Genomic DNA, 12,804 nt, shown 5'->3' with positions numbered 1-12,804 from the left:
TAAGTTTCGAAGTTTTTACAAAGTTCGTTCAACTGCATTTTCGTATTTTTGGCCAGTTCTTCAATCCTTCGGGTTATTGTATTACGCGACAAGCTAACACATTTTATAGCTTTCTCTTTCTCTGGGCACAGAATTTCAATCGCCGAGGTGATACATTCTTTGACAAAATCTCCTTCCGAAAAAGGTTTCATGTTGCGTGCAATCTTTTCAGCAATGACGAAACTCACTTTGGCGTACTTTTTCGATTCATCATCTACTTTCCGAAAAATGTTCTGTTGTGAGACTAAATTCTTTTGAAGTAAAAGTGCTTTCTCCTTGCGTTGATCTCCTTCATAACGATTATGGGTCGAAGCGTGCTTTAATGTGTAATGCCGTTTCACATTTTCAGCTTTTAGAACTGCGACTGTTTCACCACAGATCAGACAAAGACATTTTGCATTTGATTCCACAAAGAAATACAAATTTGTCCATGCTTCGTTAAACCTGCGATTCTCCTTGTCTACTTTTCTGATTTTTCTAGCCGACGCCATGGATGAACAAAATTTGAAATTTATTGTGAAAAAGAAACTACTGTAATTTGCTCATCGGTATAAGAAGGCTTCCTTATCAAAGGTTGTGCTGGAGTATATTTGAAATTGAATCACCTCAAAAGCCAGTTTTATTGATGCGGAAAGTCAATAAGGCGTGCGCGCCTCGGTGGAAAATACCATAGATATTTCAATAAGCGGTAAAAAGTTCAGCGTTTTCTATTGAAATATCTATGGTAATTTCCCAGCAGTCCTTCTTCAACCAGCTGAGGTGAGCGCCCTGAGGCTTTTGATTCGACGATCGAATCAATCAATCGTACACGCTGTGATACTTCACTTTTTATCAATTTTTCAATGTCAGCAAAGACACTAATTTTTGACCTAACGCTACTGAATTCTTCAAACTGAAAACTATTGATTAGTAGCCAATCATCTTCGAAGAAAAATAACAGTTGTAAGCTTCTGCGTTAATAACAGGAATAAGTTAAAGACTGACGCACGGGCCGGATTCTAAGGCTTCATGGGCCGGATCCGGCCCGCGGGCCGGACGTTGGGCAGCACTGATGTAGGGTGTTTCTCTGTGGGTGGCATTTCTTGAGGTTAGTTTGAGTCAGAGTTGAAGCTACTTGATACAGATTATGGCTATTGTTGAAGATGCTTGTGAGACGCTGTCATTGACAGAACTGAGATGTTGAGTATCATCAGCCAGCCGTGTTGACTCAAGTCTCTTTATTTGTTCTGGCCACTTGAAATTTTTGACCGTTTCCTTCCTTCACATCTGGACACGCTCAGCTAGCCACTTGTTGATTCAAAAGTGTAAAATGGCTTAGAAGAGTGCCCGTGACATTTGAGCAGACTGCATTGGACAATCTTATAAGAATTGCCACTGATATATTTAATTTACGTTTCCCTCCTTATTAATAACTCCTCACGGCTTAATGAGTAGGTATCCGTTTAATGCCTATTTCTAATTTATGTCATTTTCCTTCTTGCATACATTCGCTTTCTATATTGCAGGCGCAAGTGTCAAATATTGCTAAAAAATAATGGGACTGAGCCAATCACAGATTTAGATGTCACCTTTGAGAGTGAGAAGTTTCAAGGTGAGTATTGTGTTCAGAGCTTATCAACAAGAAGCCGAGGAAAAGGTGATTTCTGCAATAGTAATGTTATAATTGATTAACAATATCTCTTTAAACACGGGTGGTAGCACAGATGTAGGTAGGTTTACCTTGATTGGAAAGTTACTCAGGCTACTCTCAATCATTTGGAGGATCGGCACTGTCAGATGACTTGCTTTTGTCTGAGAATCTAGATCATGCAGCATAAAGCTATTTCATTATTGAACAAAGTTCCTGTATACTGTGTGTGAAAGTTTTATGGCTCTGCGCAATAGTCAAGTATAAACATAAAGAGAGCTGCTATGCCTGGTGGAGAGGTCAAAGGTGTGAGTGAGCAAGGTCAAGGTCATGATCTGTATGAGTGAGCCAGTGGTAATTACAAGGTAGGCTATATGTTACTAGGCCATATGTTGCTGTTTCTGTCACCCAATTTTTAGCTTTCTCCATTTCGTTATTCTACCTTCTGCATTTAGCTAAGGCCAAGCCTGTTTAACCCACATAAAAATTTACATGGAAATTTGATTTGAATGTAACATTGACTAACAACAAGCCCAGCGATGCTCGGGATCTCTTTCATTTCTAATCAGATGACCAGCAGGTGGGTGTTTAAGTAGCTGACTCTTGAGAACCAAATGATGTTTTGAAGCCCAAGTATTTCTATATACATGCACATTTTATAAACATATACATTTTATAAACATATACATTTTATATACATATACGTTTTATATACATATACGTTTTATATACATATACATTTTATATACATATACATTTTATATGCATATGCATTTTATATGCATTTATACATACATGGAACATATGTGTGTCATGGAAATGCATATCATATCGTCTAAGCAGACTAACAGACAGACATATTTGCAAAGTGGGGTTTATTGATATACGTGTAGATTGTACTACCATTGTTTCTTTTGTTTAGTTTAATTTTTAATGCCGGCTGTTTTATGATCTTTTTTATGTGGTTGGCTGTTACGGACTTCCCATGAAAACTTATATTTCGTTAAACCCAGCCTCTTCATTTGTTGTTTTTTTATTCGATTATTGTTTTATTACAGTTGTCCATTTAAAATTGATTTGAACTCGGAACAGCTTCTCTAAATGTAGCTGTACCTGTCCCCACAAATTTACGTTTGATTACGTTTGTGTAACTGTTTTTGTTCTGCTCAGTATCACATATGCGCTGCAAATAGCTGAGATGAGACACGTAACGTAAACTGCTTTAGTTAGTCCATTTGAATGTGATTATATGGGTCGCGGTCACAGAAACCATGGTTAAGTCGCAAATCACGAAGTTGAGTTATTCGACTTTAAAGTTGCACTAACTGAATTTATAATTTTGGTAAGATTTTTGTAACACGTGCTTCTGGACCAATCAAAAAGTGATCTTTCTGAATCTGAAGTCAGTTTAGATAATAAATGTCTTAAAACCTCAGAAAAAAAATCTTAATACCGTTGCTATGCTAAACAGGAAGTACTAAAAATGGCGTCCGAAAAACGTAATCGTTTCTTTTTTGCCAATTTGAAGGATAATTCTAACATTTTGGACACTTATAATGAGTACATTGGTATTCCAACTGATGCCAAAAGCAGTGTAAGTAAATGGAATGACCATGATATATTCCTAACCATTCTTATAAGATTTTTACAATATTTAATTATAAGAATAATTATTCGATGTTATAAGATTTGATTATAAGAAAAATTATTCGAATTTGCAAGATCAAAGTATAGAGTGACCGATGATGTGCAATATGTTACTGTTATTATTTTTTTAAACATTTTGTTGATCATACTACGGTTGTGCTCAATATCGCGGCTCTGCCAAGCCATTTTTAATATCTGCAAAATTAGGTAATACATTTTCTTATAGATATACAGCCATTTCTATGACAACCAGCCAAAATCTGTTTAGATTTTTAAATTCAGCATAATGTTTTTGATATAAAGACAGAAATCTAGATAAATATCACAACCTCTTAATATTGGTTGCTATGACGTTTTGATATGTAAACAAAACTGTGCATCGGTTTTCGTTTCTCAGACTTTAGCACCAGTTTTCTCGGAACTATGTTTTCGCACTGATGGTAAACATGCATTCAGTTTATTGACCACAAAATCTGCTGTATTTAAGCTAGAATCAAATTTTTTTTGCAAAATAACTGTGAGAATTTTCTCCTTCTGTTAATGCAGATAACTCTAAATCTTATAATCCCGACTTGACCATGGTTTCTGTGATCATGGCACATATATTCATTAAAAAGTAGCCAAATTATTTGCGATTACTTGGTAACCTCAAAGTAAATGTTGTTTTCAACAAATAACCTTTATAAAATATTTTATATGCATTTCCACAACATGACAATGTATGTGTGTACGTGATTTTCTGCTTTATTGCTGGTCTCCAAAAATGTGCATTAGAAAAGTGCGTCCAATGAAATCGCATGCAATGATGAATCTGCATAATTCTATCAATTCAAAAGATATGCCGGATCCAGGCTTTGAGGTTAGTTTTTTGCAATTGATTCAATATCACCAAAATATGAAGATTGATTTCTGTGTATGGCATCTTATCAGTGGCGTTCTGTTTTACCGCACTCACCTGGTATCAATATCATGTCAATTGCGAAAACCTGCTAGCTTGATAATTTTTGTTTTTTCGATGGTGACACTCTATCAAATTTCATATAACTTCCGGCATTCGCAAGATCATAATTTTAGATTTATGCGGGGCTCATTCAACACAGCCCATGAGTATTTCTGTGTTGGCTAAATATTATGTGGCTGTAGTATTTGCATTATTATCTACAATCTACTTGCCTAATTGGTATTTGGTTTAAGACTATATCTAAAAATTTCAATGTTGGCTTTGCCTCAATTCCGACTTGATTACAGTTATTTTCAGAACTAGTGTTTTTTGTAAGTATTGTGTATTTCAAATGTTCTACTTCTTTTGGTAGATTTATTGACAAAGATTCTGGTCATAGACATGACAGCTGTGTCGGCGAGTTTACCGCTGCCGGTTGGCTCAGAAACAGCGTTGACTATCAAAACTGTTGGCTCACTCAGGCTCAGCGACCTTCCTAGTGACATGCTGCTCACTCCTCACGGCTCTGAACAGCCGCAAGGAGCTTCCTCGGCTGTAAGCTTCTAGTACACTTTTCTCTTGTCAGATTTATGCATTTCCTCAATTTTTGGTGTAGATTTTGTTAAATTTATGTTGACTTTGGCGACAATGACTCATTTCCTCGCGGAGAGTGTTACACGTTTGAAAAGGTCTTAATATATAAAGGGTGAGCTAGCCAGACTTGTCCGCTAGTTTATCATTGTTTTTGCATAAGTTCATATATTTATATTCTTATCTATCATTTTATCCATCATGTCACAATCAGTTTTGTTGCTTTTTGACAAGACTACTTTTCTGTCATCTTAATACATAGCTGCACATTCGAAGCCAACCTACACCGATGTATTTACATAAATTGAAATAAATTGATGCATGTTTGATTTGACTGATGGAAGCACCAACTTCTTTCGGTAAATGTTAAAACTCCACAAAAACCTCTTTTTAAACTTCAGCCATTTTTATGCTAGTTACACATCTTCAACTTGAGAATGATGTAGTTTTCGTTAAAATTGATTTGTGCTAGTATAAAAAGTTAATTTATGGTTCATCTGTTCCATTGTTAAATTGTTCATGCTTACAATTTAATGGAATACATAATATTGCTGTCAGGTGCCAAACAAGGTGGAGGTAAGTTTATATATTGACCCCCATATAGCTTGGCAAGCTTGAGATGATTGCTGGTGGCACTTGACATGCATCAGGAAGATTATTACAGGAAGGGCTTGTCTTACCGCTGAATGACTCCTGTACATTTAAGAGCTGCACAGCTGCAATTATTTGCTTTTTTAATGGTCTGTTTGTATTTTTCAAACTTTGTGAGATACCAGAACAGCAACAGATCTTTTGCACCCAGTTCTGCGTATCAGTGATTGTTTTCTTGCTTATCTTCTTGAATGCATGGCTTAAAGCGTGTAGTGCCAGCGTTCGCGCAAACATTTTGCTCTTCAGAATTTATATAATAACATCTGTCAATATTATTTTCGAGTTAATCCAGTAAAGTAAGATGCATTTAACCTTTTAGCTCATAGAATCACTTCTCAAGGTCACATACACAGGATTGGAAGGTAGAAAGCATCTGTATTACAGAGAGAGTATAATGTCCATCGACACCGTACTTACTCCCTCCATAAACATACTCTCGAAGTCACTCAAATCGTACGTATTTTAGGCACACGGCAACACGTCTGGCAGTAATCGTGCCTCTCATAATGAGCGTCTTATGACAATGTGCATTGTAGTGTCTTATGACAATGTGCAACTACAGTGTTAGTTGTGCGTCATGTGTCTGGATTGTGTGCGTGTGTCTGCGTACATCTGTGTCCTAAAGTATGTCTAGTATTTCATGTAACACTCATATTGTATAAGGGTGTCAAGCACTGTGTAAGTGTCTGTGACACTTACACAGTGCTGACACACAATAATAAGACAGCATAAAGGGAGGTTATGTATATTTAGCGTTTTTGTGAGTTATTTTATATTAGTAAATTTTTAGTTTTACGTACTGCATCTGTGATCATCACCAGCATGCATCCTTGATAGATTGAAGCGACTCTATTTAACCGAGTATATATTTTTCATTTTAGCTTAATTTGTAATAGTCAACAAGTGCGAGACTTGTGAACCATTCATGTAAATTAGGAAATATCTTATTTTGTTTTTGTGGTAAACAAGTGACTACAAAAATTTTCCATCCTTTCATGTGTAAGTTTATCATAAAATGGGTAACTATTTGGGTTTGCATAAGTCTGGGTGATTATCTATCAAGCTTTTCAGTACATCTATTCCTAAGAGTATGTGTTGCTCGTTAGCAATGTAGCATTAGTAAAAGATCTGTTAATGAGCCAAGCCTCATCTGTAATAGCTAGCTTTGTTCACTTCCAAGATGACTGAATGAAAGATGAGTATTAATGTGTTCCGCTATATCCTCTCTGTTTCAGGGTCGATAAAGAGCGCTGCCAAGCTGCCTATGAAGTATTTAATGAGAGCAACATGGCCTTGCGTGTGAAGTCGTCTGATAAGTCTGTCTTGCTTAAACCCATGCAGTCTGAATGGTGAGCAGCAAAATATCTTACTCTCAACATTACCAGAACTTTACACATGCAGCAGTACACATTATAATCTTGTCTATTAAATCATTCATGAGCAAAATAGCTACGGGTGGACAGAAAGTAGAAGCAGTTATATCAGTATTTGTATCTTGTAACTCGCGTTTAAGCAAAAAGCTTTAAAAAGCCTGGAAAAATGTTATATTTATGTGCCTTCGGGATTCGTCTTCTTTTGTTAATTCATCAGCAATACATTCTTCTTTAGCTAGTTCTCATTTCAATCTGTTGTTGTTGCATGTCTTGAAGAACTCCTGTCTTTGCTATACATTTTATTACTGTTTCAGTGGCAGCAATCGGTTGGTAGTCTTTCCATTAACCCTTCACCTAGCGCTACCGTCTGCTAGTTTTATATGACTAGTCTATGTACACTGACCTCTTAGAGCATCATAGCATGTGCTCCCTTCATCAGGCTCCCTGGTGGTAATTTGGTTGGAATTTCAGGCCTTGCATATTATGTCTACACTTGTTTGTTCTATAATTTGGCATGAAACTTCATAGAAATTTAGCTTACTAACAGCATGTCTCAAGTTGTAATTTACATCGATCTTCCTCGTAGGTACAGAGACTCAAACCATTTAAAAAAGGAAAGTTCATTCTAATCTCAGAGGTATAACAAATGCTTGGAATTAGCAATCGGTAAAACAACCTTGCGCCTTCAGGCTCGTAGCGAAGCATTATTTATAACACTTGAGGTATTCAATTCTGATTGCTCACAGATACTGTCTCATTACAATGGGTTTTTTTGTCGTGCATCGCCATCGTTTTTTGTAGTTTTAACTTGTTAGTGATTTCATAAAATGTGGTTGTTGGACAGGGTGGAGTGCAGGCTCCAGAAGACTGCTTGCTCCGCCTCTGTTGATGAATGCAAGCAGTGTCTGGAAGAGAGTGTGTGCTTGTGTTGGGAGTCCGATGAGAAACGCCGGGTCGGTCTCATATCTACGGATCGTCTAGACTGGCAGCCCGCTGAGCTAGACACGCTTAGAATGCGACCGTTCTCCATTGTTGGTGAGTCTGCAGACAGTCTCTCTGCTGGAATGATGAGATTAATATGCTTGTAAAGGTGAAGTTAACTACGTGCCTATAGTATTTTATTGATTGGTATTTGTACTTTACCGCATGGATTGCTATTTTATTAATATCTGTGTGTCTCTAGAGTCTAGACAGTCAAGTAATGCACCTTTTTCAGGGGCTGTGACAAAAAACTCGTGTAGCAGATATTTGACTGGCCAGCCAATAAACTTCTCCTACACGATCTCCAATACTTCAGGTTCTCTTCCTTATTAGCTATTCACAAACATTTATTTATTCAACTCTCAGATCTACCATATTGTTATTTGGATTCATTTTGGATTTTATTTAATAGCAGATTGTGAAGTTCACTTAACGTGTTGCAAGACAGACAAAATGTGCACTTGTAGATAAAAGCTTTACCGATGTAGAATTGCGTGTTGTCCTTTATCAAGAAATCGCTTCAAGTAGATGTGAAGTCGATGTAGACACGGCGTATGTCAACATCGGCCCTTCTCATCACACTATCGATAAGGTATAACAACACATTTATGGTGATGTAACATTCTTGGAGTTGTTCACTCTCAGCGGGTGGTTACAACTTCAAAATAATACTGTCTTGCTCTTTGGTCAGGATTACTATCTATTGGGATGAAAGCATGTTAAAAGCTCAATTCGGTCATAAATCTTTGAGTGAATCATATCTATAAAATTGAAATATATTTTGTGTAATAGATGTAAGCGTATTATTATGTAAATGTAAACCATATAAGTATATTATTATGTAAGTGTAAAACAAGGAGGTCCTAAGTGTATTATTATACCGTAGGACATTGTGATGGCAATTTAGGCTGCAAGTAATTTTTGCTTGACCTTGATTTGTTACAGATCATGCTATTGTATACTGCGATGACAAAGGTTGTTTTTCAAGGTTGTATTTGTTGTTTAAACCAGGGATTTAAATTGATTGTAGATTGATAGCGGCGTGTCGATAGAACTAAAATCTACAGTAGCAATTTTCTACAGTGGACGATATACAGTCGAGTGTCAATGCCTTCATAATGGCGTCTTCATACCGGGTGTAGATTCTGGCCTCTCAATATTAGTCACCTGAGACAGCCTCTGCTAATACTCTATTGCTTCTGGTCTACTCATCATCCAATATTAGCTAATTTATTTTTATATTTACATTTTGAACTAGTTAAAGGTAAGTGGGTCGTTTCTCATATTTGTTTTTACTCATTATCATATATTTTTGTAATGATATCGTTGGCATTTATAAGTTGACTTGAAACTCATTGCTGTATGTTGAGAATTCTTCGTCTATTTTAATGTGTGATCTAATGTATGTTTCTACTATTTATTCTGATTTCAAGTGATTAACTCACTATTTACTGACCTTTAGTAACTGCCTCATTTTCACTATCATATTTTTTGGCCATTGTTTGGTATCTGGATCAGTATTACATTCCAAAACCATATTAGTTAGGCAGTGCAATACATCGTGCTAGTAGAATATTTATTGTCTCCAAACAACACAGCTCACCATCGCCATGACAACAAAGGAAACTAAGTATTGTGAAAAAGAAGCTTTGCACAAACATTGAGCAGTGTTGTGCAGTGTCCAGTTATATCTTTCTAGCCAGAGAAAAACAAGTTTTTGATGTATTATTTTTACTGCACATCCGTAATATTATGTAAAGTTGAGATAATACGAGATAAAAATATGCTTTGTAGCATTTGTTACTTTTTTAGAATACTTTCTAGTTCTCACCATGTACTGAATTTATTTGTTTATTTGATTGGCGTGTTAGAAAGCTGTTCCAGATGCTCCCCACCAATCATCTTGCACATCACCCTTCAGTTCCTCTGGCATATCATACTTCTCTGGTGGAGCAAACTCATCAGCCTCTGGGTCTCTCATGTACATTTGGTTGCTGTGGCCAGTCTTTTTAATGTCGTCTGTCAAATCTGTCATCTCAGTAAACTCATCTGATCCTCGGTGGCAGCATTTACAACTAAAAAAAGGTACCGCTTAACGCATTCGGTAGGTGTAGTATTTATTACTCATAAAAATATGTGAGACAAAAACTCCTAGCAGGCAAGTTGAAGATAGAGAGTAGTGATGAGCCTTATACTTACGGCAGTTTCTGGAAGCAGGGTATGGTGTCAGGGTTGCACCAAAACACAACGAAGCATGTTCCCGCGACAGCAGCTGTGATCATTCCAATGGTTGTTCCGATTACTATCATTTTATTACTCCTAAAATACGGGGTAAGATCCACAACTACTTACAGATATTCTTGCAAACCTTTGTGCCCAATATACTGGATAAACAATATACTGGATAAACAATATACTGGATAAACAATATACTGGATAAACAATATACTGGATAAACAATATACTGGATAAACAATTTTCAAGGATTCCTAATGATAGTCTTTTCGTATTACCAAGTTCACTAATTCACACGAGTGTCTCCAGTCCTTCAAAGAATAGCGATAAACGTTGTTTTAGAAAATGGATTATTACTTTTCTTCCTAGAAAAGGAGTTCTTATTGTAGGTTATGGGTTAGTGTGAGCTTTATGGACGGTGCACAAGTGGTTAGTAAACATTCTATTCAAAAGCGTTGGTCACCCTAGCTAGAATCACCCTACCATTGGTTGATTCTACTAGACATTTGAATAAAAATGGATATGAACAGATGGCTACTTGTCTCGTAGTTGTGGTTTTATCTAATATCTCTCCTGTTTTGATTAAATAATTTTGGCAGTTGGAGTTTCAAGCTAAGATTATATCAGTTTTACTTACTGTGTGGTATTTTCACAGCAGCCCTTTTCTCCCTCTATATCGCAGCATCGAGTTCTATTGTCTGCCAGAGCCTCGGGTGTGTTGCAGTCGACATAGTTATTCTCTTCATCAGCGGGCAGGTCAGGATTAACTATGCAGTCCTCGTCATCATAACTCAGTATCTCGCTGTAGACTGTCAAGAGTAATGAAAATTCTTGTTATGTTGCTGCTAAATATTTTGTTAAAATGACAAATTATTAAAAAAACAAGATTTCGGTGAAAATTACTGATGTTTATCATATTTATTTTACATGTTTATCAGTTACATTGGAAGCAGTGACATTTTATACAGTGATGAGTTTCAACCGAAGTGAATTCTAATATCCTTAGTAGGCTTTTTGCGACTTTCCTGTAATGTATGCTTCCGGTTGATAATTCTCACTTTCATAGATGTGTGCGTGTATAATCGCTATGTACTCCCTATCCCTTGTGACCAGTATGATACATAAGTTTATATAGTGGTCGTTACTGTGGAATAAAATGTATGTCACAAAGATTGATTGTTTGTGTGGAACTAGCCCCGGTTTCAGTCGACAACTTTACTGCAAAACTTACTTCATAGCCAGTTTGTGAATTAAAATTTGTGTTAATGTGTTAATTAAAGTCTGTGTGTTAAAATAACAGCATTTATAGTTTACATGCTTCTGTATCTGGTTCTCTGGCAATACTAGATGACTGAGAAAAAGCTCAAATTATGACATAGGCGCTGTAGGTAGTTTGCAAAACAGTTCTATAAAGCTTGCCTAGAGTCATCTACCCTTTCATGCAGTGTAGAGTTGTGCTCTCTACCAAATTCAGGGCAACAACAACCGTGTAGTGTAGATAGCTCATACCGACTGACTATATTAGACCTTTATAGTAAGACATATATTTTGGTTAATAAAATTGCTGAAGACCCCAGCTGACTCACAGAAGCTCCCATTCTTTTAAACAAACTGCAAGCGCAGTGAGTCTGCATCATAATTATAAACATCAGTTGTTTCAATGTTATCAGCTGTTTTTTTACAAACCAGGCAAACCTCAGCTATAAAAAAGATCTTTGGGACAAAAATTTAACTAATTTGGTATCCAAACGTCCGTCGATGACATCATAATCACGCGTTACTGCAGATTTTACAGTTATCTTAACGAACTTAACAAAATATTGCGTCAGGTTGCTTGCATTGCATGATATTTCTTCAGCAGGCAACCAGTTCTGTAGGCTTTAGTTTATTGTAAGGCTTTTAATTAACTTGCGATCATGTTTAAATAGAACGACTCTTATAGTTGAGTTTGTTAGAAATCTATCTTTTCAGTTACTATTGAATTTAACTAGTTCTTGGAATTTTTAAAAGTAGAAGTCAAATCGCACGAAAAACCTTTCTCAACTCTCTTCCAATAGAAAGTGATACATACCTGTTTGGCTGAGAAATAGGAAGCAAACGGACAAAAAGATAGTCAGGTGCTTGGTGGCCATGCCCACTGTATATGTTCAGGTCTATGGCCTTGTAGTGCGGCTGTTTACTTGATGAGTGGTTGCCTTGCCACGACAATCACATGTAACTGCTCTCTTTTGTCAATAATATGAACAAAGAAGGAATCGATATCTGAGCTGAATTAAGTTATTTCACTTGTATTGTTTAAAGTTGTTATCGATCATCAATGTCGTACAAATACGGATTCAAGGGACTAGTGTCATTACCTTATGGCAAAGTATTGACTGATGTGATGACAAAACGGTCATCAGCTACATCGCTAATAACGTACAGCTGCCACTGACCAGTTTAATGCTGCCGCAATATATTAAATCTAACATTTTGTGTGAGAAATTAAGTGTGGGTGTATGTGATACAAACCTAGTCTTTGTATCTCAGTCAAAGGCAGTTACCTAACAGAAGTACTCTTTCGTGGTACAGTAAACATAGTTACAACACTAACATGATCAGCTGTTAGAAACTTGGGTTATAGGTTATTTGGCTGATCAACACAGAATTCATTCTGTAACATGTATGTCCAAGAATATTCGTTTCCCGCTGAGAAAATGATACGGTACACAAGTAATAAT

At 36.5% G+C, this 12,804-nt stretch overlaps 2 protein-coding genes across 2 annotated transcripts in view; one reads left to right on the top strand and one right to left on the bottom strand.

The window, feature by feature from the left end:
- Positions 1-9,034, top strand: part of LOC137394920 (trafficking protein particle complex subunit 9-like) — a 77,925-nt gene extending 68,891 nt beyond the window's left edge. Inside the window, exons 15-22 of the mRNA XM_068081702.1 lie at positions 1,545-1,630; positions 4,627-4,808; positions 5,815-5,948; positions 6,731-6,844; positions 7,713-7,903; positions 8,085-8,165; positions 8,317-8,441; positions 8,880-9,034. Of these exons, the coding sequence (XP_067937803.1) occupies positions 1,545-1,630; positions 4,627-4,808; positions 5,815-5,948; positions 6,731-6,844; positions 7,713-7,903; positions 8,085-8,165; positions 8,317-8,441; positions 8,880-9,020 (1,054 nt within the window). The 3' untranslated portion in view covers positions 9,021-9,034. The remainder of the gene's footprint in view (positions 1-1,544; positions 1,631-4,626; positions 4,809-5,814; positions 5,949-6,730; positions 6,845-7,712; positions 7,904-8,084; positions 8,166-8,316; positions 8,442-8,879) is intronic.
- Positions 9,035-9,171: 137 nt separating this feature from the next.
- Positions 9,172-12,265, bottom strand: LOC137394941 (uncharacterized). The gene is made up of 4 exons (XM_068081717.1): positions 12,156-12,265; positions 10,722-10,893; positions 10,049-10,168; positions 9,172-9,924 (listed from the first exon to the last, which is right to left on the bottom strand). The coding sequence occupies exons 1-4, from the start codon at positions 12,214-12,216 to the stop codon at positions 9,717-9,719; spliced, it is 561 nt and encodes a 186-aa protein (XP_067937818.1). The 5' UTR covers positions 12,217-12,265; the 3' UTR covers positions 9,172-9,716.
- Between the last annotated feature and the right edge of the window lie 539 nt (positions 12,266-12,804).

Source organism: Watersipora subatra, chromosome 1 (assembly GCF_963576615.1).
Source record: "Watersipora subatra chromosome 1, tzWatSuba1.1, whole genome shotgun sequence".
NCBI classification, from domain to species: Eukaryota; Metazoa; Bryozoa; class Gymnolaemata; order Cheilostomatida; family Watersiporidae; genus Watersipora; species Watersipora subatra.
Note: the sequence above shows the minus strand (reverse complement) of the source record. Positions and strands in the feature narration are given on the sequence as shown.

Excerpts from the sequence above, each read along its gene's own strand:
- LOC137394941 (XM_068081717.1), bottom strand. The coding sequence starts at position 12,216 with ATGGCCACCAAGCACCTGACTATCTTTTTGTCCGTTTGCTTCCTATTT. Across the intron at positions 10,894-12,155 it reads CCTATTTCTCAGCCAAACAG|TCTACAGCGAGATACTGAGT; the intron begins GTATGTATCACT and ends TACTCTTGACAG. Across the intron at positions 9,925-10,048 it reads CCCTGCTTCCAGAAACTGCC|TTGTAAATGCTGCCACCGAG; the intron begins GTAAGTATAAGG and ends ACCTTTTTTTAG.